This window comes from Panulirus ornatus, chromosome 10 (assembly GCF_036320965.1).
Source record: "Panulirus ornatus isolate Po-2019 chromosome 10, ASM3632096v1, whole genome shotgun sequence".
Classification (NCBI taxonomy): domain Eukaryota; kingdom Metazoa; phylum Arthropoda; class Malacostraca; order Decapoda; family Palinuridae; genus Panulirus; species Panulirus ornatus.
In genome coordinates this window covers 6345830-6372500 of record NC_092233.1, presented here as the reverse complement: position 1 = coordinate 6372500, position 26671 = coordinate 6345830, and the positions used below count along the sequence as shown (strand labels likewise).

Sequence of the window (26671 nt, the reverse complement as noted above, 5' to 3'; positions counted from 1 at the left end):
CCGTGTATAGAAACCTCCACACCATCTCAGAAACACGGAAATAGCTAAGTCTGCCTCTATGACATTGGATTATGGGGAGCATAGTTCAGTAAGGTTATGGGGAGCATAGTTCAGTAAGGTTATGGGGAGCATAGTTCAGTAAGGTTATGGGGAGCATAGTGCAGTAAGGTTATGGGGAGCATAGTACAGTAAGGTTATGGGGAGCATAGTACAGCAAGGTCATGGGGAGCATAGTACAGTAAGGTTATGGGGAGCATAGTACAGTAAGGTTATGGGGAGCATAGTACAGCAAGGTCATGGGGAGCATAGGACAGTAAGGTTATGGGGAGCATAGTACAGTAAGGTTATGGGGAGCATAGTACAGTAAGGTTATGGGGAGCATAGTACAGTAAGGTTATGGGGAGCATAGTACAGTAAGGTTATGGGGAGCATAGTACAGTAAGGTTATGGGGAGCATAGTACAGTAAGGTTATGGGGAGCATAGTACAGTAAGGTTATGGGGAGCATAGTGCAGTAAGGTTATAGGGAGCATAGTACAGTAAGGTTATGGGGAGCATAGTACAGTAAGGTTATGGGGAGCATAGTGCAGTAAGGTTATGGGGAGCATAGTACAGTAAGGTTATGGGGAGCATAGTACAGTAAGGTTATGGGGAGCATAGTACAGTAAGGTTATGGGGAGCATAGTACAGTAAGGTTATGGGGAGCATAGTACAGTAAGGTTATGGGGAGCATAGTACAGTAAGGTTATGGGGAGCATAGTACAGTAAGGTTATGGGGAGCATAGTACAGTAAGGTTATGGGGAGCATAGTACAGTAAGGTTATGGGGAGCATAGTACAGTAAGGTTATGGGGAGCATAGTACAGTAAGGTTATGGGGAGCATAGGACAGTAAGGTTATGGGGAGCATAGTACAGTAAGGTTATGGGGAGCATAGTACAGTAAGGTTATGGGGAGCATAGTACAGCAAGGTTATGGGGAGCATAGTACAGTAAGGTTATGGGGAGCAAAGTACAGTAAGGTCATGGGGAGCATAGTACAGTAAGGTTATGGGGAGCATAGTACAGTAAGGTTATGGGGAGCATAGTACAGCAAGGTCATGGGGAGCATAGTACAGTAAGGTTATGGGGAGCATAGTACAGTAAGGTCATGGGGAGCATAGTACAGTAAGGTTATGGGGAGCATAGTACAGCAAGGTCATGGGGAGCATAGGACAGTAAGGTTATGGGGAGCATAGTACAGCAAGGTCATGGGGAGCATAGTACAGTAAGGTTATGGGGAGCAAAGTACAGTAAGGTCATGGGGAGCATAGTACAGTAAGGTTATGGGGAGCATAGTACAGTAAGGTTATGGGGAGCATAGTACAGCAAGGTCATGGGGAGCATAGTACAGTAAGGTTATGGGGAGCATAGTACAGCAAGGTTATAGGGAGCATAGTACAGTAAGGTTATGGGGAGCATAGTGCAATAAGATTATGGGGTGCATAGTACAGTAACGTTATGGGGAGCATAGTACAGTAAGGTTATGGGGAGCACAGTACAGTAATCCTACCCTGGGGAGCATGGATTAGGCGCCCCACCTTGGGGTGCATGGTACAGAAAATCTGTCATGGGGAGCATAGTGCAATCATAAACTCCGGGGAGCATTTTATAATAACCCTATACGGTACATGGGGCCCAACTGGGGAGGTACGGTACACGGGGCCCAACTGGGGAGGTACGGTACACGGGGCCCAACTGGGGAGGTACGCCACACAGGCCCCACTGGGGAGGTACGGTACACGGGGCCCCACTGGGGAGGTACGGTACACAGGGCCCAACTGGGGAGGTACGCCACACAGGCCCCACTGGGGAGATACGGTACACGGAGCCCAACTGGGGAGGTACGCCACACAGGCCCCACTGGGGAGATACGGTACACGGAGCCCAACTGGGGAGGTACGCCACACAGGCCCCACCTGGGGAGGTACGCCACACAGGCCCCACTGGGGAGATACGGTACACGGAGCCCAACTGGGGAGGTATGGTACACGGGGCCTAACTGGGGAGGTACGCCACACAGGCCCCACTAGGGAGGCACGGCACACGGACCCAATTTGTGACCCACACCCCCTCACCGCAACCAGGGAGTGAACCCACTTCGAAGAAACAGACAGAGTCAGCAGCGCAAAAATGCTTTCCAGAAGCGACCGGCATAATGCGGTCAATATTATCAAGAGGCCGCTGGGGGGGTGACATAGCTCGGGGGCCAGATCGCACAACTGGTGCTCGCCCTTGCCTCGGGCGCCAGATAACTGCTACAATACCAACCGGTTGTAAACTGACGTCGAATTATGATGATCGCCTTCTGTAGGATAAATCCATCTTGTATAACTCGTCGCATCCTTTCGTACTGGGCAGGAAATACGAACAGCCTCGTCTATACTACTTAGAAATTGATCTATGTTCATCTGTGCGATCACTCGCTAGTCAAAATATGTCTTTCGCTGCTCTTGTATTTCCGAATGTAACCTGGTGGTGATGTGGACGACGTATTAACAAGATATTCCACCAACGTGAGCTCCAGTTCAACTCAAGTTCTAACAGCAAACGACCCAGTGGTGTTGTTGTCTGTTGAACTCCTTTATATTCTACGAGACAACTTGTAATAAGAGCCGCAGTAGGGACATCGGAGGGTATGTTAACACCTGAGGAACATGTTCTCAGTTCATCATACGACCACAAGAGGCCACTCAAGAGCAGCATTCACCGCCCTGGTGTCCACTGCCAGCCACCACAGGAGTAACCCCCTCGCGTTACGAACTCCCACCACCTCGATCACCACCACCACCGCTACCACGATCACCACCACCGCTACCACGATCACCACCACCGCTACCACGATCACCACCACCACCGCTACCACGATCACCACCACCGCTACCACGATCACCACAGTAAATAATGACTCATAAAACTAGTGGTGACAGGTGCAGTGGCGTCCTGCATCTTGACAGGGTTGGCTGGCGTGTTCATCAAAGGCACCGGACGAAGAAATGAAATAAATAGCAAGACCAAAAAATCAAGTCATGGGGTCAATGACGGTTAGGTCATGACAGACAGAGTCAGGTCAGGTGAATTATGCCAAGATCCAGGGTTCAGACCTGGGAGGAGGTCAGACAAACTGTAGACTACAAGTCCGAGAAAAGTCTAGACCAGTAAGCAAGGTTCAGAAATTTGTATCAAAAGAAAGTTTGTCATTTATCACGTAACTTCAGAGTATTCTATGTTGATCCCAAAAGTCTAAACTTAAAGTGAAGTGAATGAACAGCTTCTGTACTGTCTGAAAAGGACCATTATCATATGAAACAAGAAAACCTAAAGAAACACTGCGAATGATAATCTATTAGTATATATATATATATATATATATATATATATATATATATATATATATATATATATATATATATATATTCTACTCTTCTTTTTTAGTAAGAACAGATCATACAAAGCAGATGGCAGTGTTTTGCTCTATGCCAATGAGAGTTTAAATGTAACCAGGCTACACAGGATTACTGTTAACACAAACGATTCATTATACGTACAACTGTTGTAATAAACATCTGGAATAATTGCTGGAAGAATATAACACAGACACCCCTAAACCAGAGTGAAGAAAATGCTCTCATCTCCCCCCAAAAAAGTGAAGTCTCTGATAAACAGCGGAAGCAGTTTAAACCTGGGATTTCTCAACAGTTGGGTCGGTGATCAGGCAAACACATTAATTGGTTTAAGAGGAGATTGGTTTTCAGAAGATAGAGATGGAAGGGTCATCATGTTTTGCATAAACTCCTAACTACGACCAGAGACCTTATTATCTGCATGCAGATCATGAAGCAAACACAGTCTTAGGTTTCATAGATAGAAATATGAACTTGAAAACGAAAGGTAAGGCTTGCTTTGTTTTCTTTTTCTTACAACAGCTTTTTCTGACCACATGTATATATGACGCTGTCCATTTCTGGCCACTTAACTTCATCGAAGACATGAACTGCCATGTCCTCCAGCAGATAATCTCGTCACAGCCCCATCAGGTCTTCTGTTCCCTCCCTCCCTTCCCCATGTCCTCTGGTGTACACAGCCACCATAACAACAAACCAACCACTGCCCTCCACCACAACCACGTAATCCCTAGGCCAACCCACTGGACACAGGGCAACCAAGCGAACACAGGCAGATGGGACAGAGTCTGGACGGCTGAGATAAGATGCTACGAAGTGGTAGGATGGACACGGTGGCGTGAGGGGTGAGGGAGAAGGGCGATGGGGTGAGGAGTAAGGCAGAGGGATGAGGCAGGGTGAAGGGTGAGGCTAGGCGACGGTGGGGGGTGAGGGGTGACGTAAGGAGGGGATGGTAGACTTAGGTTGGGTAGGGGAGTGAGATGAGGACAGCGGGGTGAGGGCCGAGGCTGAGGGACTGCGGGGTGAGGGAGGAAGCAGGAGGAGTGGTTGGTGAGGAGGAGGAGGAGGAGGAAAATGCTGGTGAATTCAGGACAAGACGGGAGCTTGCGAGGGACAGAGCCAGGACCGGCGAGGGATAAGGCTGCAGTAGGATGGAGCGGGATGGACAGGAATGTGGGAAAGAATGCTGTGGCTGAGCACCTACCAACGTAACTAGCACAGACGATAAGATGTCACTAAAAAAAGGGGGGTAGCGTTGACAGACCGGGAGAGGTAGGGGTAGACAGCGTGAAAAGGCTAAAGGACAGAGACGAAGAGAAAAGGAGGACAGGTGACTTTGGACGGGCACCAGCATGGGATAGGGTAACCTGGGGGCATGGGAGGGAAAAGGGGTAGCGTGGAATGGTAGTGTGCTGTCATGGGATAGGACACGGGGGGGGGGGGGGGGGGGGGGGGCTAGACAACAACGCCGTAGAGAGAAAAGGAAGAGATGGAGAACAGGATTTGCATGGGATAGGTAAAAATGTGGAAGAGGGAACGGTGCATGGGTCTGGGAAGGAGGAAGGATGGCTGATCCAACAGATCATTATTGTGAGGTACCTGCCTGGATGGTTGACCTAACAGATCATTATTGTGAGGTACCTGCCTGGATGGTTGACCTAACGGATCATTATTGTGAGGTACCTGCCTGGATGGTTGACCTAACGGATCATTATTGTGTGGTACCTGCCTGGATGGTTGACCTAACGGATCATTATTGTGAGGTACCTGTCTGGATGGTTGACCTAACAGATCATTATTGTGTGGTACCTGCCTGGATGGTTGACCTAACGGATCATTATTGTGTGGTACCTGCCTGGATGGTTGACCTAACGGATCATTATTGTGTGGTACCTGCCTGGATGGTTGACCTAACGGATCATTATTGTGAGGTACCTGTCTGGATGGTTGACCTAACGGATCATTATTGTGTGGTACCTGCCTGGATGGTTGACCTAACAGATCATTATTGTGTGGTACCTGCCTGGATGGTTGACCTAACACCAGGGGACACCTGGCAGGGTCTGGTAGCAAAGCCTTGTGAACACACTCCAGACGGCTTACTAGCCTCTGATGTAGCGAGAGTCGTGCCTCTCCTTGTGTACACACTCCAATCGGCTTTACTCTGAGGACTGCGTTACTGGGAGGTGGGGTCTGGTCGTGGAGGGTGGGGTCTGGTCGTTGGTGGTGGGGGTCTGGTCGTTGGTGGTGGGGTCTGGGAGTGATTGGTGGGGTCTGGTGGTGGGGTCTGATCGCTGGTGGTGGGGTCTGGTCGTTGGTGGTGGGGTCTGGTCGTTGGTGGTGGGGTCTGGTCGTTGGTGGTGGGGTCTGGTCGTTGGTGGTGGGGTCTGGTCGTTGGTGGTGGGGGTCTGGTCGTTGGTGGTGGGGTCTGGTCGTTGGTGGTGGGGTCTGGTCGTTGGTGGTGGGGTCTGGTCGTTGGTGGTGGGGGTCTGGTCGTTGGTGGTGGGGGTCTGGTCGTTGGTGGTGGGGTCTGGTCGTGTGTTATGTTCTTTAGTTTTTGTGTTCGCGAAAGCAACGGAGAATGAAACATGGAGAGAAGAACAGAATGATAGAATAATTAAAGAAAGATGGAAAAGATTAACGTAGACGAAGAAAATATAGGACAGATGAACAGGGAACCCTCCCTGATCCAACTAGTTTGACCGCATCGCAGTAAAGAGACCAAAATGTCCTTCAGTAAAGAAAAATAAATAAGGATTTTTTTTTCCGCGGTATTAGGTCGACCATTGGCCAAGTTATTCCCATCATAAAGGCGACTTGGGTGGGAACTCCCGAGGAACGGTGGCCAGGCTGGGAACTAACTAGGGACAGTGAGGCAGGTGGGAACTCCTGTAGGACTACGACCGTCGGTAGGAACTTCCGAGGGACGGCGGCCACGGTGGAAGCTCCTGAGGGATTGTGGCTGAGGTGGGAACTCCCGAGTGACAGATTATAGTAGGTTAGGGATAGCAGGTAAGGTGGGAACTCCCAAGGAATGGTGGCCTGGGTGGGAACTCCCTAGGGATGGTGGCTTGAGTGGGAACTCTCGCGGGATAGTGACGTGGCTGGGGGACCTCCCGCAGCAGAGGTCTTCGAGTCTCCCACTCCCCCAAGTCGAGGTAGTCCAGCACCACGTCACCAGCCGACAATTCCCTCTGCCATTCCCCCTGAGACCGTCCCAACACCCCAGGTTTGACCGCCTCCCTCCCTCCCTCACTTCGACACCATCCCCCGACGCTGCCTCTGTCACGCCTGACGTACCCGGGTGCCATTGTGGCGAGGGGAAGCCAACGAGAGGTACACAGCTCGACTTTGAGAAGAACGGGAGGGACTCCATCCCTCGCTGAGCCCTACGGGTCCTTGACAACACACACACACACACACACACCAACACCTCTGCCTACTTGACGACCCCTGCCTAAGAGATACATGCTGGGGCGTTCTTCACAAAGCACCGTCGAGAATAGGGGAAACTTGAATAATCTTTTGAAGAACAATTTTCTAAGTTTACCTCTCTTGTTTTGTTTCGTCTTCCACCATTCTCCCTCCCTCTCTCTCTCTCTCTCTCTCTCTCTCTCTCTCTCTCTCTCCACTTCTGTCTGTTTCTACGAGTGTGCGCCACCTCTGCCATCACAAGTGGACCTGACAACCTGCTGTCATATGGGCCCCACGTTGGAAGGTGCCTGATCAGCCAATGGCATTACACTCAGACGAGCAAACAGGTAATGACGGAGCTAATCACTGTGGCTATTGGCTAGATGAAGTTGTCTAACATGGATGTTGACTTGATACAGCTGAGTTATGGGTATATTGACTTCATGATGTTGACTACAAGGGAATTTGGCTTAATGAAGATGAGTAATTGGACTATTAGCTTCATGAAGCTGAATAATGGGGATATTGCCTTCATGAAGTGGATTAATGAGGAATTTGGCCTAATGAAGTTGAATAATAGGGATATTAGCTTGACGAAGCCAAGTTAATGGGGATATTGGCCTGATGAAGGAGAGTAATAAGGATATCAACTTAACGAAACTGATTAATGGGGATTTTGGCTTGATGAAGCCTTAATTCTTGAAGACTGTGTTCCCGCCCATGATTCAGCACCATGACCCTGAGGAACCACGTCTCAACCAAGACAGTGATGGTACGACGATGGACTTACACAGACCAACATTAGGGAGGTCTGTGTCCCACCCAAGGAACGGCCACGGACCTGTGCTTGAAGACTGTGTCGCATCCTCTGTGTCCCTACAACGATGGGATGGATCCTGCTGCCATCTACACTCCTCGAGGTCCTTCTCCATCGAGATACTAGGTGTTCCCTCTACCTCTAGACCTCGAAGTCCCTCTCTTGCACGACGTCCGCCAGACCAACACGGGAACATCGAAGTACCGAAGGTGTTAGTCAGTCAACACAATCTGGACAGACATAACCCCAGTAAAGACAGACCTTAAGAGGCAAAATCCTTTTGGAGTGTTGGCCAACGGGACGATCAGCGACGCTGGCGATCAAAGGACCCGAAATTCTCGAAGATCTGGGCCAGACACCTTGGAAGTTTTGGAATGGCGGGGACCGAGCAACAGACGTCGACACCAAAATTAGGTTGTATTGATAAGTGTAATAGACGGATTATTGAATTTTTCTCAGTCCAGATGGCTCCCCGGATTGGGCGCCCTGGCGCTGAGGGCTTGACAACGAGTATTTCGTTCTTATCGTGTCGGCCACAGAGACCTCAAGGCGCACCAAAGGCCTCCCACTCGGGGCAATAATTCTCGCATGACGGAAAGGGTTCCCTTTTCAGTATTTCCTGAATCGTGTTCCACACTTATTGGTTCGACAAGCTGTACATGTAAGCTGTATGTTCTTTCCAAGGAGTATAGATGAGGTGAGAAGAGAGCTTCGGTAGTGGTATGTGTAGGGAATCCGATCCTGTGGTCTCTTGAAGCAAGAAGGATTTAGCAAGATGGCTACTGTGTTGCATTTTTTCGTCTTCAGTTCCCGCCATAACTGAGACTGTGGCGTTCGAGTCTGCAGTGATGCCAGATTTATGCCGTGAATCATGTGAACGCAGTAATGAACGCGTATAAAGAATGTTCTCCTGTTACCTGCATAAAGATAAATGGCTGTAAAGACACAGACAGACAGACAGACACACAAAAAAAACCGACAAAAGCACTCATTAACCAATTACCGGAATCGGAAAGGATTTAGACACTGACACAGTATCGAACTTATCATCAAACCAGCACATCGCATTGTTCATGAGTTTCAATCATCCATCAGTTAATACCAAAACTGCCCCTTTTTTAAGTCCACGAACAAGGACATACCTTGGAAAAAATATCGTATTTGCTGTATGTATTCCGGAGTGCGCAACACCAGCCTGGGTCATTCCACACGAATAAACATAAATCTCACTCGAAAAGGTTCGACATCAGGCGAGCGAGATTGCACAGGGAGCTATAGCCTTACAGGAGGGAGAGAGGTCGGTAGCCTTGAACTTACCCAGTGTGACACAGAGGAGGAGGATGATGATGGGATGTATACTGAGGGAGGGGGGATGATGGGATGTATACTGAGGGAGGGAAGGAGGGAGGATGATGGGAGGTATACTGAGGGAGGGAGGGGTGATGATGGAATGTATACTGAGGGAGGGAGGATGATGGGATGTATACGTAGGGAGGGAGGGAGGGAGGATGATGGGATGTATACTGAGGAAGGGAAGGAGGGAGGATGATGGGAGGTATACTGAGGGAGGGAGGGGTGATGATGGGAGGTATACTGAGGAAGGGAGGGATGATGATGGGAGGTATACTGAGGGAGGGAAGGGAGGATGATGGGAGGTATACTGAGGGAGGGAGGGATGATGATGGGAGGTATACTGAGGGAGGGAGGGAGGATGATGGGATGTATACTGAGGGAGGGAGGATGATGATGGGATGTATACTGAGGGAGGGAGGGATGATGATGGGAGGTATACTGAGGGAGGGAGGGAGGATGATGGGATGTATACTGAGGGAGGGAGGATGATGGGATGTATACTGAGGGAGGGATGGGAGGGGATGATGGGAGGTATACTGAGGGAGGGAAGGGAGGTGAGTGATGGGAGGTATACTGAGGAAGGGAGGGATGATGATGGGAGGTATACTGAGGGAGGGAAGGAGGATGATGGAAGGTATACTGAGGAAGGGAGGGAGGGATGATGATGGGAGGTATACTGAGGGAGGGAGGGATGATGATGGGATGTATACTGAGGAAGGGAGGGAGGGATGATGATGGGAGGTATACTGAGGGAGGGAGGGATGATGATGGGATGTATACTCAGGAAGGGAGGATGATGGGAGGGCATACTGACAGAGAGGGAAGGGTGATGATGGGAGCAACACTATGGGAGCGAGGGATGATGATGGGAAGCATACAATCTATGTAAATGATCATTTCAAATGCATTAAAATTACACCTAGATACACCAGCGAATAATGGAACACTCATGAGAAACTTAGATTGTTTAGGGTTACGACGATTCACAAACAACAATAGACAATCTTCAATTCTTATCAATAAATTTTCTAAAAAATTTTACCCCCAGAGAGTTGATATCTATTTTACCCCAATCTCAGAGAGTTGATGTCTATTCCAGCCTATCACCCAAGCGATAATTTTGAAGAACAGCATCGAAGTACACAGATAAAGAATTAGAAGAGAAATTTTAGATTCGACCGCAATTTTGTAAGAGTCTTTGGTCACTTGTCTCAAGACGCATACAGAGCTGGTAGAGGAAGTCTACAGGAGGTCACCAAACAGTGTCGTCTAAAGTGATTGGAGGAGTGAGAGAGCTCCAGCAAGCCACATGAATTTGTCGAGAAGACAAAGAAGAGCTTCAAGACACGACCGCGGACCTCGAGTACTTCCAAGCCTTCTAACAACATCAAGAACGAGATCGGAAAGACCTCAGGGAACGAGGACATCAGCAAGGAGCTAAACCCCCCCAGGGACGAGGTACGTAGGATGGCCAGAAGTGCTGCTATAGTGGGAGAGTTGTGGGTGGCTGAGGTGAATGGGAGGAGGGACGTGAGGAAATAGTGATTTATAAATAGGTCTCTCTCTCCCACCCATCGCCATCAGGAGATGGCCCCGGGTATTTCAAGACCTCCTCCAAGTGCCGTCGAGGAGGAGGCGGAGGAGGAGGAGGAGGAGGAGGAGCAGAAGACGTTGGTTCAGACGATGGTAATGGCTCCCTCCGAAAATAAGATTATGTTATAGTGGGGTGAGTGAGGGCTAGAGCCTGACTGTTGGATGAAGGGATGGTTGTGGGTTGTGGGATGGAGCCTGACTGTTGGATGAAGGGATGGTTGTGGATTGTGGGATGGAGTCCAATTGTTGGATGAAGGGATGGTTGTGGGTTGTGGGATGGAGCCTGACAGTCTGTTGGATGCGGGAATGGTTGAAGATTGTGGGATAGAGCCTGACTGTTGGATGAAAGGGGTGATTGTGGGTGGTGGGTTGAGATGTTTGAGCAGTTGTGAGACGATGGAATGGTTGAAGGACAGGGAGATAGTTCGAGCTGGGAAAAATGGCGGTGGAATGGAGGGAAGATTGTGAGATGGAAAGGGAAAGGTGAGAAACACATGAATGGTTGTGGGATGGTGGGACACCTTTGGAATATAGCGACTTCTGTGGGATGGGAGTATCTTGATGGGATGGAGGAACATTCGTAAGGTTCGTAGAAAGGGATGATAGCCGTGGGATAGAGAACATGTTGTGGGATGGTGGAAGAGTTATGGAATGGAAGAATAAGTGTGGTATAGACAAGCGTGGATGGTGGATGGGAAAGGAATAGCAATGGTGGATGAATGAATGAAAGAATCTGGTGGATGAATGAAGAGGCCAATGTATCCAGTACACAGTGACCCAACTTCATCGATGAATGAAGAGGATATGTTTCATGCGGGAAATGAAGCGATTTTCCCTCGGTCAGAGAGAGAGAGAGAGAGATAGATAGATAGATAGATAGATAGATAGAGAGAGAGAGAGAGAGAGAGAGAGAGAGAGAGAGAGAGAGAGAGAGAGAGAGAGAGAGAGAGAGAGAGCTATATGTGTTCTGGTGGGATGAAATGGTTCGCTTGATGAATGAAGGTTTATGCTTCGCTTCAGGTTTAAAGTTGCTTGGTCCACGGATGAATGGCTATTCACTGCGTCGCTATGAATTGGTTCGGACGATGAATGAAAGGTGATGTGGGGTCTGGCAGCAGAATGGAGCGATATGGTCGATGAAAGAATGCCTACGTCACGTGATAGACTGAAGCGGTCTGGTCGATGAATGAAACACTACGTAATGGAGCGATATGGTCGATGAAAGAATGCCTACGTCACGTGATAGACTGAAGCGGTCTGGTCGATGAATGAAACACTACGTATCGTAAGAGATGGAAGGTAACTGGCCAATGAATGAAGAGCTATGAGTCGTGACAGAATGAATGAAGAGCTCTGCATCATGGCAGAATGAATGAAGGCACCTTATGTTGTGGCAGAATGAATGAAAGCACTATATGTCGAGGATGAATGAATGAAGGCACTATGTGTCTTAGTAGATTGAGTGAAGGCACTATATATCGTGGCAGAATGAATGAAGGCACTATATATCGCGGTAGAATGAATGAATGCACCATATATTGTCGCGGAATGAATGAAGGGCACGATATGTCTTGGCAGAATGAATGAAGGGCAGAAGGAACCGGTCTGGCGGTTGAATGAATCCAGCGCTTGATAGCAGAATGAAGCCGTCTGGTTGAAGACGCCCTGTCTCTAATGAAAGCACACGCTGGAGAGCTAAGGAAGGCAGGGAGACAGGAGAAAGAAGGAAGGAAGGTATACGAAGGAAAGAAGGAAGAAAGAATGAAAGAAAGAAGAGGGGCAGGTGACAGAGAGAGAGAGAGAGAGAGAGAGAGAGAGAGAGAGAGAGAGAGAGAGAGAGAGAGAGGGGAGGTGGTGGAATAAGTGAGAATGACATCTTCTCGTTTATTGCCCCTCACGCACGCCAGATATCAATAAAGATCCACCTTGTTATGCAGCCCAATAAATAGAATCGAACCTTAATATTCTCCTCTGGCCGGATCGCTCCCCCCCCGGGGGGGTTGCTGTATTGGCCTCGAAAACACAGTGTCGCGTATAACTTCGTCAAATTCAGGAGAAGGACGCCCCTGGAGCCATCGGTGTTAAGGAACGTTTCTACGTTCGTCAAGTTCAGGAGAAGGACGCCCCTGGAGCCATCGGTGTTAAGGAACGTTTCTACGTTCGTCAAGTTCAGGAGAAGGACGCCCCTGGAGCCATCGGTGTTAAGGAACGTTTCTGTGTTCGTTAAATTCAGGAGAAGGACGCCCCTGGAGCCAACGGTGTTAAAGAATGTTTCGTAACGTCTTCTTCTTCCACTTTTCGCCACCTACGTGGAACAGATCGGGACTTCGAACGCAAATTTTTCATGGCTTATAAGAACAACCTTTGAATATGTGCATATAGGGTTTTAGAATCTCTGTGTCGATCAAGAAGGAATGATTTAGGGATGAGAGCTAAGATGAAGCTCTGACGTAATATGAAACCCATGGGTTTTGAGTACCCCTGCGGAGCCCTTGGGATCTGAGTATCCCCTGTGGAACTCATGGGTTCTGAGTACCCCTCGAGAGGTCTCAGGGGCTCTGAGGACCCCAGGTGGAACCTATGGGACCCGAATATCCCGGTGGAGCCTATGGGTTCTGAATACCCCAGGGAAACCCTGAGGTGCCAAACACCCGGTGAAGCCCAGACACACACGTACACGCATTCCCCTCAAGACTCTACTCCTATCATGATCGCACCCTCCCTCAGCGAGGCACTGGTAGCCTAAAACACCTAACCATATAATATCCCTTTTTTTTTTTCCTTCTTCTCCTCCCCAGCGAGTGTGTCGCCTCAGCCTCCACCAGCAGGAGCCGTGCGGACGTACATACAAAGACACACGGATGGACCCCATCGCTGGAAGCGCTCCAGAGGGCACCTCTCAGAAGGACGCCAAGTCTACAAAATCTCGTTCACCTGAAGGTCGTCAGGGAAGTGGCCGTATAGAGACTGGTAGCGCCTAGTGCAAGGGGAGTCGTCTTCGTCAGCAGTACCTCCCTCCTCCTCCTCCTCCTCCTCCCAACCAAGACCCTTAAATCTCTTCCCCACCACCACGTACTCGTCAAACCCTCACCCCTGCAGACTCACCCCTGGGTGGACAAGGGGGAAAGGCGTCTTCCGGATGGCAGCACCTCCATGTGGGTGCCGGTCTATGGAGGAAGGGGGCTGGTAATTTCGCGTCAGCGACGGGGCTCTCCCCAACAATGAGTCTCAAATTTATCGGCCGCTTCCCTCACTCATATTTCTCAGTGTTCCTCATTCACCGTTCGTCTGGGGTGTTCTCTGACCCTCTTTTTTCCTCACCATTTGTTTTTTGTAAAGCTAAATCATTTCTGGCTTTTCTCTCCCTCATTTTTTGCGTTTTTTTAACTACTTTTTACGTCAGATTATAGTTACTTTATTTTTGAGATGTAATCCGTTGTACCCTAAAAGAATAGTTACTTAAAACCTGGTTAAAGTTATGAGACGACCAGATCGTATGGTTCAAGACACAAAATAGTGATGTTATCGAGGGTAAACAGATCCATGGAACAAGTTGGAACAGAACCAGAAAGCAATAAAAATGAAAATAAAAAGAAATGAATTATATAAGAAAATAAGATACTGAGCAATATGAATGCAAAATTCCTTCAACATGTTCAAGGATACGTTATCACAAGTAGGTACACACACACACACACACACACACACACACACACACACACACTCAAATTCGGGGCAACAGAGGTGTTGACACTCCCCCCAAAACATACATCTAGTAGTCCCACAGATATGTGTGTGTGTGTGTGTGTGTGTGTGTGTGTGTGTGTGTGTGTGTGTGTGTGTGTGTGTGTGTGTTTTCATCATTTGAGGATGGGAAAGGGGGTAAGTAGGCCCAACCAGTCTGTATCAGTGGCGGGAGGGGAGGGAACAGTAAAGCAAGGCTGAGAAAGATGAAGATAGGTGATGGTTTTTTATAGAGATTGAAGACTACATTCAGAGGTGAGATCCTTTCATGAATGGGATCCCGAGGCAATTATAAACACAGAGACACATGTTATACTCCAGCTGGGAGGTTGACCAGCCAAACATGGATTCACGAGAAGAGGAGGAGGATCATAAAGCCATAAATTATGCCAATGTGTCCTGGGGAGAAAATATACCCCCTGCCAATATCACTATAAATATTGTAATCGGGTCGGTGGCCACGACATCGGTTCCCGATCACGTTTTCAAGTTCAGTAGCCTGGGAAAACATAGAACCTCAGGCATGAAGGAACACTTGTGATACACGATCATGCAACAGCTGGGATTCGAGTATGTTGATCAGTAAGGAAATAGCATCGTAAGACCATGTCTCCCATCATCCATATGTTGGACAGTGTATGGAACTTGCTGTAAAGTTGCTTTCTACTAAGCTTCATCAACTGGGTGGACTGAAGTGGATTAGTAGCAAACAATATTTTGATTGATGGTGGTAACCTTTGACCTCTTAAAAAAAGGGGTTGAAAAATTCCCAGGTCATAATTTCTTCCACTGGCATTGTTTGATATACATGGAAGGGCTATTTTGGGCTCAACTTTCCTAGGCGAACGCTGGTGAGGGAGGGTGTGCGCGCGTCAGGAAAACTAAGGCAGGTCAACCTCTTGCGACAACTACATCCCATTAATCGTCTCTCGTCTTCTCATGGAACCTATTCATCATCCTTCTTCTCTCTCTCTCTCTCATCTCTAGTCATTCTTATCTTCCTGGAGTCGGTACTCCTTCATTTCTCCTCCAGGCGCTTCCAGTCTTCATCATCATCACCCCTAAACACCATCATGTCACCTCCACCCATACCGCCTCCAGTCTTGTCACCTCCACCCACACCGCCTCCAGTCTTGTCACCTCCACCCACACCATTCCAGTCTCGTCAAATCCTCCCACACGGGCCCCAGCCTTGTCGTCTCCACCCACACCATTCCAGTCTTGTCACCTGCACCCACACCGCCGTCACCCCTCACAATCTACACGCCACTTTAAACCCCCTCTCCCTCCACCCTCACCATCACTGTCACACATTTTCTCCGTTATATTTTTTCCTCTGGTTCAGACCAGCCTCCCGTAACCATCTCGTGTCAGATGTCACATTGTGCACCGTCAGGAACCTCCCGTTTGTTCTGCCGACACTAGTGGCAATTCGCGAGGCACTGACCCACATTTCCTTCCCTCCATAAACTGCTGGACTGACAGTTGTGCCTGGATTGTCAGCTGTCAGCTCCTGAGTGACAAGGTCGCTTCAGCTGTCAGCCAGTGAGAGGCCTGACACGCTTCACGGACCCCGCCGGCCTATGGGACCACAGTCAAGACAGAGGGACTATTATTACCACATTCTGACCCCACAAAGACCCACAGATTGTGGTGACAGAAACTCACCTCGTATGTATGTACACAGTCGAGGAGCCTACCCTGGTCTTGGAGAGGGACAAAGCATCTACGTCACAAAGAACGACACATTGACTCTCCATGGACGGAGAGTTAGTCCGACGCACAGCAAGGTAAGGGGGCAGAGGTTGCGAGGAAGTCCATTCGTTAGTGTTGGGGGGGAAATATACAGCACGAAAAGAAGACACGAACAACCGGAAAGTTCACGAATGACAATCAGGCTATGTTCTTTGTTCTCTCGGACTACAATTTCTGCGTGTAGTGTTCTGACCTATTTGTGTAAATGGGGCGAAGGATTCACATTCGTGGGTCACCATCTCTTATCCTTTATGATCTTTTGTTATTCAATTTTGTGAATCTTTTAACATTCGTATTTGTTCAGCGTGTTCCAGGACTCCACAACTCTGTCCCTCCCTACACTTGTCTAACCTCTCGCTGTCCCCTATCCGCCTGGACTCCATTCTAGCTTCAGGGAACTAGCTCAGAGTCGTTAGGGCCTCTTAGAAACTTATGTGTAGTTATGTGACTCCCATTATTCCTTCTTTTTCCAGCGTGGGCAGATCAAAGGCTTCCCTCATCTCTTAGTGGCTCATTCCAGTCAGGTCTCGTTCCATTCTTGTTGCTTCCCTATGGACCCTCTCCAGCAGCTCTTAGTGGCTCTCTAAATGAGGACATAAGACTCCTGTGGCATATTCCAACTGAAAGTACGTCGTGTATATCTTCCTAAACATATCACTGTCTATATACCTTAAATACAAGGAGACGTGACCCAAAATATTCATTTTGTCTCTTATGATCCTTGGCACATGTTCTGGAACATCTACGACGCGATGTTGACTCTTTGGTCTCTTTCATAAGACGAGTCTCGTCATCTGGTTCCAGCTAAAGAGTACCACACAGTCTCGTCCGAATGAATCTCTTTCCATCCTCCATGACTTTGTATTTTCTAGTCTCAAAATTTCATCAGCCTTTCTCGTACGACCAGAGAAGCATCTAAGCATCTTGTAATCTTTCACTGTCGTTGGAGCTTCGCATCTCTTAATAGAATCATGGCTTCTTCAACACTCTCATATCTGAATATGACTCCACTTCGTCCGACAGATGATCACTGAGGAAAGAGTAATGGTTCCCAAATACTGAGTGCCCAAAAGAACCCCACTAAGTCATCATTGCTGGCCAGCCTATAACATGTTAGGTGGTTGCCAGTCCATTTCAGTAGCTCTCCTCTGACCTCCCAACTTAAACGTCATCTGTGGAAGATGGTATCGAAGGCCTTCTTGAAGGAGTCCAAGTATGTACAATCTAATATTAATGTTTTATTTTCTAAGACTTAATCTCTCGTAGAAATCTATCAGATACGCTACGTAACATTTTACCCTTCTGAATCAATGCTTTCTCCCGCCTACGCAACCTATGCTAATTATTATTGTTATCATTATTATCATTATTATTATTATTATTATTATTATTATTGTTATAATCATTTTACCCATAAATTTTCTCATTTTCCAGTGTATTGCACAACTGTAGGGGAAAATGGCTGACCGAAGCAAACCTCTGTGTCCACATCTCAAAAATAAAGACTGATGTAGCGGGTCGTCACGTGACTGGCAGCAGAGAGAGAGAGAGAGAGAGAGAGAGAGAGTGCGCTGTCGCTTCTGCCGACTTTATGCTTACCTTTGTATTTCATATTGCAGAGGTCTCGCATGCCATCTGCAATTCTAATTCACTCGCTACCTTTCCCCACTGTGGCGCGGTAACGCTGTAGGGAAACACATTCACTGGGGAGCAGAGATCGCGCACGACACTCGTAACTGATCAGTGGTCATACCCTCCTTGGCTACAACATAGACCCTTACGTAATCCTCACAGGACACAGCTTTCCAAGTTTTATGTCCAAAATTGTCACGAAACAGACATTTTCCTCGGCTCCGCAAGACCAGTATATCTTCCCTCCCTCGCAATACAGGTCTCCAGGCAGGCGACTCTATCGGCCACAAAACGCTTTACTAATACGTGCCACCACTCGCTCGTTCGCTGGCCGCTTTGTGTAAGTATAGTGTGTGGTATTGTGAGGGAGATCATGTACACTCGTGGCGCCCCTATCTTGAACTGGTGTGTGGGATGACCCCGCGCAAGAGGTTGTGTGTTTATAGTTAACGTATATACATTGCCTATGTGGGTTCACTCACGTATATACACTCATACAACACACACAAAAATGTGTATTGCAGAGGCCGAGTGTGTGTGTGTGTGTGGAGGGCTGGAGAGGGTCATCACGTAAGAACATGTTTCCACCACACTGGCTAGATAGTTCGTCCGCTTCGCCAGTTCTCCCAGTTATCGACTCGAAACCCGCCCGTAATCTGTGGGAGTGCGATCCTCAATTCGTGGCAGCGTTGTATGCAGGGGAGGAAATGAGCTCTTCGGGTAGTGCCTTCCCCTTTGGTTATCTCTCTTCTACGCTCGTTATGGCGGCAATGCCTCCCCTTCCAAGTCCACTGGGGGCCGGGACCCACCACTCCGCATTTCTCCTCTCCCCTCACCACCTGAGGATGATGGTCCTTCAGCCGCGATACACAGTTGGGAACTAACCTGAAGCAGTTCGGTGTGGTTCGCCTAAATCCTTCGTCAGGAGCAGTTCTGAATATCCACTGACGCTCGAGTCCAGCCCTTACTTCAACCATGGCCCTCCTCACCCCAGCGCTGTTCGGGTGACATCTCTTTAAGAATACCAGGGAGTTTCCAAATGGTATATCAAATGAGCTCCACCATCCTCCCTCTCTCTGCATCCTAAATAGTCTATCCGCCTTACCTCCTGTGTTCTAGCACCTACTAGCCACTACTCCCTGCGCCCCGACTCTTTCCATCCACCTCTGCCTATACCCCTGTATCTACCACCATTGCTAGTGCTCCCTGCGCCCTGTATCATCGTCCACTCATCCTGTTCTCAGAATTGCGACCCCTTTCTTGCTTGTCAGTACTCCCCCTGTGTCCCATCATGATCCATTCTGTCTCCTGTGTGCTGTCTCCTACTTGATGGCTCTCCATGCACCGTGTCAGCTATGTCCTAAAACCTCCTACTGGTTGAGGATTCCAGTGCCCCACTAACGTGCAACTACCCTCACTCTCGTGCCCATACATCGTCCCATTATGTTCCAGTCACCGCACCTTCTGTGTTCAAGCATCGTCTACCCAATACTCCCCTATACTCCACCCATGATGGCCCATCTACGTTGCCCCTGTGTTCCAGCACCAGTCTGCTGCAGCTCCCTGCTTGCCAACATGGTTCATTGTCGTTATTTTAACTGCGTCCATTTATGTTCTGACCAATTTTTCCTTCGTGTCGGGTATGCCTCGAAGACCAGTACTGTCACGGGGTCCCATGGAACGATATTTCCTCAATCCTTGTGACTTTCAATGAACAATTCTTTCGTTTTGTATCGACACCTTAAACTATCCCTTATATCACCTCAATCCTGGTATTATATGTACACTGTGTCTTGCATATGAACATGCATCACCTTCAGCTGTAGCTGAAGGTCAAGGCAGCATGTGAAGTTTTCCTCATAGTTTCAGTGCATGTGAATGTTGTGGGGTTTTGCATCTCGCCTAACCAGCGCTTCGTGTATACAAGATTCCGAGAGATGAGGTGATGAATTGTGTCTAGGTCGTTTACCGCCTGCCCCCGCCTCACCAACAGTTTCCATCTACCCTGACCAGCGCAGTGTTACTCCTGTAGAAGGAACTCTTTGAACCCTTTTGTCTAAAACCAGTTGGACGCCCTTCCCTGTGAGTGCTCTTGGAACTTGGATGATTTTATCATTCGACTGCTTATCTCACTCTCTGCTAATCAGGTGGATTAAACCATCAGCAGATATCTCTGCTGGAGGAGCTTTATGTCATTGTACTTGATGACTGAAAACCGACATTGCGTTACGAGTGCACACAGAAGAGCAACGTTTGTAAGACGAACGACACGACTGTGAGCAGTTGCTGACAGTTCCGTGCGAGGCATCTCCTACAGCTGTCAAGTGCGCACCAGCAGCGATCAAAAAAGGTGTCATCGCATGAGGAGAAGAAGGCCTTACGGCTGTAGAATGAGCAATGGAATTCAACTGATAAACATTTGCCCTGATAAAATAGAGCCACGTTTTAATTATATATAATTATCAATGATTGATTATTTGTGGTGTGAGTGGTAGAGGGGCAGACAGTGAGTGTGGCGGTGGTATGAGTGGTAGACGTTGGGGCTAAACCCATCCTCCGCTAACCACACACACACACACACACACACACACACACTAACCCCTGAATTAACTTTGTCCTTACACGTCAAGTCGAAGGTCATCTTCACTACACCCACATGTTCAGCACTACTTCGTCTTCATTATACTTTCGACCCTACTGGCCTTTGACCTACTTTTTATGGGTCAGGTCAAAGCTATGTTCATTACACCCGTGACACCAGTGACCTTAAACCTGACCAGGGCCAGGTCAAAGGCCTTTCTCATTACATTCTCATCATCATTACACAAACTACTGGCCTCAAGAGAAATGCATTTGGTATGACCCTCTATAATAATGATAATTGCAATAACTATCAACAGTGATAATAAAACGAGATAATGAAAATTTCCCTAATTATCATTACCATCACGATGGTTATAGCTGCTACTGTCATTGATAAATAACACTCGTTATCTACTTATCAATAATTATCAATATTCCAGTCACCATCTACAACATTACAACCATCATCATCATCATCATCTTACGGTAGAGGATCCATAAGATGCATCATTATCACCTCGTTACTCCGGGCGGATAAGCAACCCTAACAACGTGTTCATCTCGTTAACTAATCCACTAACCATATTAGTTGGCGGGAGTCTAACGACCACGATGGGTTGCTGAGGGTGGTTGTTTACCTACGTTGTGGTGGTAGGCAGTTAAGCCTTCACGAGGGTCGTCACACAACAGACATACCCTAGTTGTTTATTCCCGCGGTCTTGGCGTCTAAGCGTGTCACCGATTGTCAAGAGGTCACATAACAATATTGTCACTCGATACAAACACTCGTAAATGGTATCTCGAAGTGGGAAAGACAATGGAGATCTTTTTCGTTTCGTGTCACAAGAAAACGATTTCTTTTTTAATGTTCTTTACGAAGAAATGATCAAAAATACTCGAGAATTGATGTAGGAAATTATAGGTCACGAGAACTTAGGAGACGGTGAGGGAGAAAGACTAAGGGCAACGCAGAGGACAGACGAAGGACTCCTGGTCGTACTTGAAGACTGTGTTGGGGAATGAGATAAGGACATGATGACCTCAGACGGATAACGCGACATGAAACCGTCTAAAGGCACGGGAAAATATAGAGCGACACGGGACACTGATGAACTTCAAGGAGACTTCAAAAAAGAAAAAGGATATGGAAGGCTACAGAGGGGGGCGTGGAAACTGGAGAGGAACATGGAAAACTGGAGAAGATTTATGGAAAAGTGGACGAAAAGGACACAGCAAACCAGAAAGGGACTTAGGAAATAGAAGGGAGACACGGAGAGCTACAGAGGAATATACCAGAGTCGAAAAGAACGACTTAATGTCTCGAGAGGTTTCCATTTCCAGCCCAGAAGGTGTATGTTGAGGGCCACGCTACCACCATCACAAGACCTGAATGTTATCAGCGGCAATCTCCCTCTGGCCCTAGTCCCATACATGGCATCTCAGGAGACGAGGTGCAGCTAGACGATGGATGATGAGGATGGAGGATGCTGGATGCTGCTGGGGGTGGAGGAGGCTAGATGCTGCCTGGGGGTGGAGGAGGCTGGATGCTGCTGGGAGGTGGAGGAGGCTGGATGCTGCTGGGGGTGGAGGAGGCTGGATGCTGCTGGGGGTGGAGGAGGCTGGATGCTGCTGGGGGTGGAGGAGGCTGGATGCTGCTGGGGGTGGAGGACGCTGGTTGCAGGACTGAAGGATGCTGGATGCAACAGCACTACAGGACCCAGGATGCTACAGATGAGCAGTTCCTTATACATCTGAAGGACTCAGCCTTGAGATATTTACGCCAGAGTCAAGTATGATGACAGGGGAATCACTCATCCCGACGTGTTAATTACCGATAACTCGACGGAGTCGAGACGTGGAGATACGTCACGTCAGAACGATCTACGTCCGCCTTACGTCGACAGCACTACTGAGCACAACAGCTTACTACTGCTCGACACGATAAGCTAAAGCTTGTACAAAGGCATCTCACATACAGAAAGGTATACTTGGTCTCCTTGAAATATCCATATAGGAGTTAGGGTAGCGCAGGATAAGCAAGGGTAGCGTAGTATAGGTTAGGGTAGCGTGCGATAGATTAAGGCAGCTCAGGATAGGTTAGGGTAGCTTAAAAATAGGGTAGGGTACCACAGGATAGGTTAGGGAAGCGTAGGAGAGATTAAGGTGGCGGAGGATAGGTGAAGTGTAGCGCTAGATAGGCTAGGGTAGCGCAGGATAGGTTAGGGTAGCGCAGGATAGGTTAGGGTAGCGTAGGATTGGTTAAGACGGCGCAAGATAGATTAGGGCAACCAATCCCTGACGAGGGAAAGTCTATGGTAGAATGAGGCCATTTTACGGCCGGTTAGACAACGTCATATCATTATAACCCATTATGGCTTGTTAGCGCAGGCTCCAGCTAATTAGAAACTTCCCCGACAGTTTAGTGGAGGGCAAGTTAAGGGAAACGATAAATAGCTTAGGTTAGTATAATAAGGCAAGGAAGGTTTGCCTTAGTGCCAGTAAAGTAAGGGCAACATTAAAAATGTTAAAACTGGTCGAGTTTTTAATAGCAATGAGGTTTAAGTTAACATCATGTTAACATTAAGACTACATAGACCTTACCTCTAACATTACTACTAACGCAACTAGTAACTACTAACCACTACCAGCATTACAATGGTTCTCACAACCATACTTCCCTACCATGACCACCAATAACTATTCCTACCAACAATATGGTCACTTACCACTATTAGCAAACTGACCTGACCAACTAGAGTTACCACTGCCATCACCAGCATCTATCCCTACCATCTAACATCATCCCTACCACTACCAGCACAGTCTCAACCACCTACCATCAATCACCACTACCACCCCTGCCACAACTTCTGTCTCTGCCACCTATTATCACACCCTTCGTTGCCACCACTGGTGATTTTCTCTATCACAATCGCCACAACCAGTACTGCCACTACTACTCACTATCTCTTCCACCTACCACCATCATCATAACCACTACTGCCACTACTACTCACTATCTCTTCCACCTACCACCATCACCACAACCACTACTGCCACTACTACCCACTATCTCTTCCACCTACCACCATCACCACAACCACAACTGCCACTACTACCCACTATCTCTTCCACCTACCACCATCACCACAACCACAACTGCCACTACTACCCACTATCTCTTCCACCTACCACCATCACCACAACCACTACTGCCACTACTACTCACTATCTCTTCCACCTACCACCATCACCCCAACCACTACTGCCCACTATCTCTTCCACCTACCACCATCACCACAACCACAACTGCCACTACTACCCACTATCTCTTCCACCTACCACCATCATCACAACCACAACTGCCACCACTACTACCAACTGTCTCTATCACGTACCATCATCTCCACAACCACTACTGGATAAATCTTACTACCAGCATCGCCACTGCCAACCACCACCAAGTAGTCCTACTACCACCAATCTCACAACTACAGCTGACAACACTGTAACACCAATACCACCACTAACAATTATCATCACTACCACCATTACAACCACTATCATCTACCACCACCTCTCCTCACCACCAAACACATCACCAGTGCCACCACCTCCTCCCCATACCACCACTACAACCAGTATCACCAACAACCGTTTCCTCTACCACCATTATAATATTACCACCACAACCACAAGGATCTCTCTCTCCCACCAGACCACCACCACCACTATCACCCTCCTCCCCCCCTGTTACCACAACTAGAGGAGACAATCCTTCCTCTCTCTCCCTCTCTCTACCCACTGTGTAACTCACTTAATAACTTGATTTAGGTCGGTACAATTGGGCTACAATGTGACGAGATGAGATTTTGACTTGTGGCGGGAATTGGTCGTGAGAGGCGGCGGTGTTGATGCTGTGGGAGCGTCAAGTTGTGGGGGGTGGGGGGTAGAAGGTCACACTACATGATATGGGGGCGATCTTGTAGCTTGAGGTGGGGGAGGAGAGTGGGTGCGTGGGTTGGGGGAGGGCACGTGTCACTACTGATGATGGATGTTGGGAGGGGGTGTGGGGGAAGGGATGTTGTACGGGTGTCCAGTGCTGGGAAGTTGACGTGGGAGGAGGAGGATGTGGTGTGGACCCAGGAGGTTGACGGGGGAAGTGCAGTGTGAGCACTGCAAGGTTGAGGTGGAGGTGAGGTGTTAGCACTGTAAGGTTGAGGTGGAGGTGTTGTGTTAGCACTGCAAGGTTGAGGTGGAGGTGTTGTGTTGGCACTGCAAGGTTGAGGTGGGGGTGTTGTGTTAGCACTGCAAGGTTGAGGTGGAGGTGTTGTGTTAGCACTGCAAGGTTGAGGTGGAGGTGAGGTGTTAGCACTGTAAGGTTGAGGTGGAGGTGTTGTGTTAGCACTGCAAGGTTGAGGTGGAGGTGTTGTGTTGGCACTGCAAGGTTGAGGTGGGGGTGTTGTGTTAGCACTGCAAGGTTGAGGTGGAGGCGTGGTGTTAGCACTGTAAGGTTGAGGTGGGGAGAAGTAGAATCAACACTGCAGATTGACTGGTGCGCGCGCGCGCGTTTGTGTGTGTGTGTGTGTGTGTGTAGCAGGTTACAGAGGCACTGTTAGCGCAGGTTAAGAGAGTTAGGGTTGCAAAGTGAAGGCAGGCGTTAAGGCAGGTGTGATGCCGAGTGTTGAGCTAAGTGTACCACTGCAGGTTAAGGCAGGTGTTAAGGCAAGTTACTGCAGGTTAAGGCAGGTGTTAGGCAAAGACCTGCGGGTCAAGACAGGTGTTAGGTATAGAGCAGCGGTTCAAGGCAAGTGTTGGGTATAGAGATGCAAGTGTGAGGGCAGGTGTGGAGCTGCAATTTACATCTGCATTTCCTTGTCCTTTCGTCTATTCCATCTTAAAGGTTTACCCTCGACGAGGATCCAGATATCCACGATATGGCGAGGCGTCTCTGCACCCCGTAAGTAAGTCCTTCTACTCATACTCAGAGCCTTTGTTACAGAGACTGGCGACACAGGCACCAGGGCTTGACATGCACTTGTCATGATGATACGCGCGTAATACCATCCATGTTTGTCGCAACCAAACTGCAACTGAGCTGTCAACAGCCGAAGTGAAGTAGCCAAGGTGAAGTAGCCAAGGTCTGTTTGATCCACCTGGCGGTGTAAGCCTGAGGGAGACATGGCTTTTTCTCATTGTGGAAAGGCTGGGATGGGTCCTAGCTTGGGGAAGATGGCCGAGCACAAAGTCTGGAGACGAACACTGAGCAAAAAGGTTCGAGAATCATACAACAGCAGATGGGAAAAAGGATGACTATAAACTTCGAGATATTCAACGTCAATCAAAAGGCCTGGGTTGAATACTCGCTTGGAAGAAGAGGGTTCAATGCTAGTGGAAGGCTTAATACAAGCTATTTAGAAGGTTGGATATTACTATCTGGAAGAATATGGTTCAGTACCAAACTGGAAAGTGTCAGATGCTTGGCTGGAGAAGGAGGAGGGAAGATCACCAGTTGTGAGGAGGTAAGCACCAAGTCGGAACACTCACCATGGCTGGGTCTGGCGCTGGTGGCTGCCACGGGGTGAAGCTGGAGCCTCTGGAGTCTGCAGGCAATAGTGGGCCTACGAAGCCCTGCTGGCTGAATTGCGTGGAGCCTCGCATCGTCCGGGGGGACATGGCGGCGGGCTCCCTGCGCGTCTTGGAGCTGCGCTGGAACGTTTCCTTTGGCGCACGGAGGGACAAGGCGACGGGCCTCGGCTCCTGACGCTCCAGGGCCACAATCCTCCGCAGCTCGTCGTATTTCCCCTTGGAGGAGCGGCCGGGCCCCCGCATCGCGGCAACCTTCCGCTGCAGCTTCTCATAATTGCCCCGGCGGTCTCCCATGCTTAGCATTCTCCGCAGGTCGTCGAAGCGGTCCTTATGTGGTGAGCTGGAGGAGGCGGGCTTGGCCGGAGGGTAGTGCCACTTGCTGCCGTACACAGTCGTGCTGGGCCTGGCGTTGGGGTCGGGTGCAAAGGCAACGAGCCTGCCGTAGGAGTAAGGGCGGTTCCTGGGCAGCTGGTTGGTGGAAGTGGCCCGTCGTGCCTCCCTCTTGCTCAGCCGCCACATCTCCCGCAGCTCCTCGCAGCTCGGCTCCCCCCGCATCCTGTACCCTGGCACATATTGGTTAAATTCAAGGTCTCGTTTGCTCACGCCCACATCCACAGCGTCGATCGTGTCGCCGTCAGGGTGGGCGCAGGCGAGCCCCACCAGGGCCAAGATGGCAGCCGCCAGCAGACTGCCCAGCATCCTTGGGCTTCGGTCACTGCCGGCCCGCCATGAACACACCTGCAACAGAAAAA

The 26671-nt window shown here is 48.9% G+C and overlaps 1 protein-coding gene across 6 annotated transcripts in view; it reads right to left on the bottom strand.

Annotated features, from left to right (window-relative positions):
- LOC139750751 (uncharacterized) overlaps positions 1–26671 on the bottom strand; it is a 266162-nt gene that overhangs the window by 69301 nt on the left and 170190 nt on the right. For all 6 annotated transcript variants that reach the window (XM_071665457.1, XM_071665460.1, XM_071665459.1 and 3 more), the window contains exon 2: positions 25878–26657. In XM_071665457.1, coding sequence (XP_071521558.1) covers positions 25878–26618 — 741 coding nt within the window. In that variant the 5' untranslated portion in view covers positions 26619–26657. The remainder of the gene's footprint in view (positions 1–25877; positions 26658–26671) is intronic.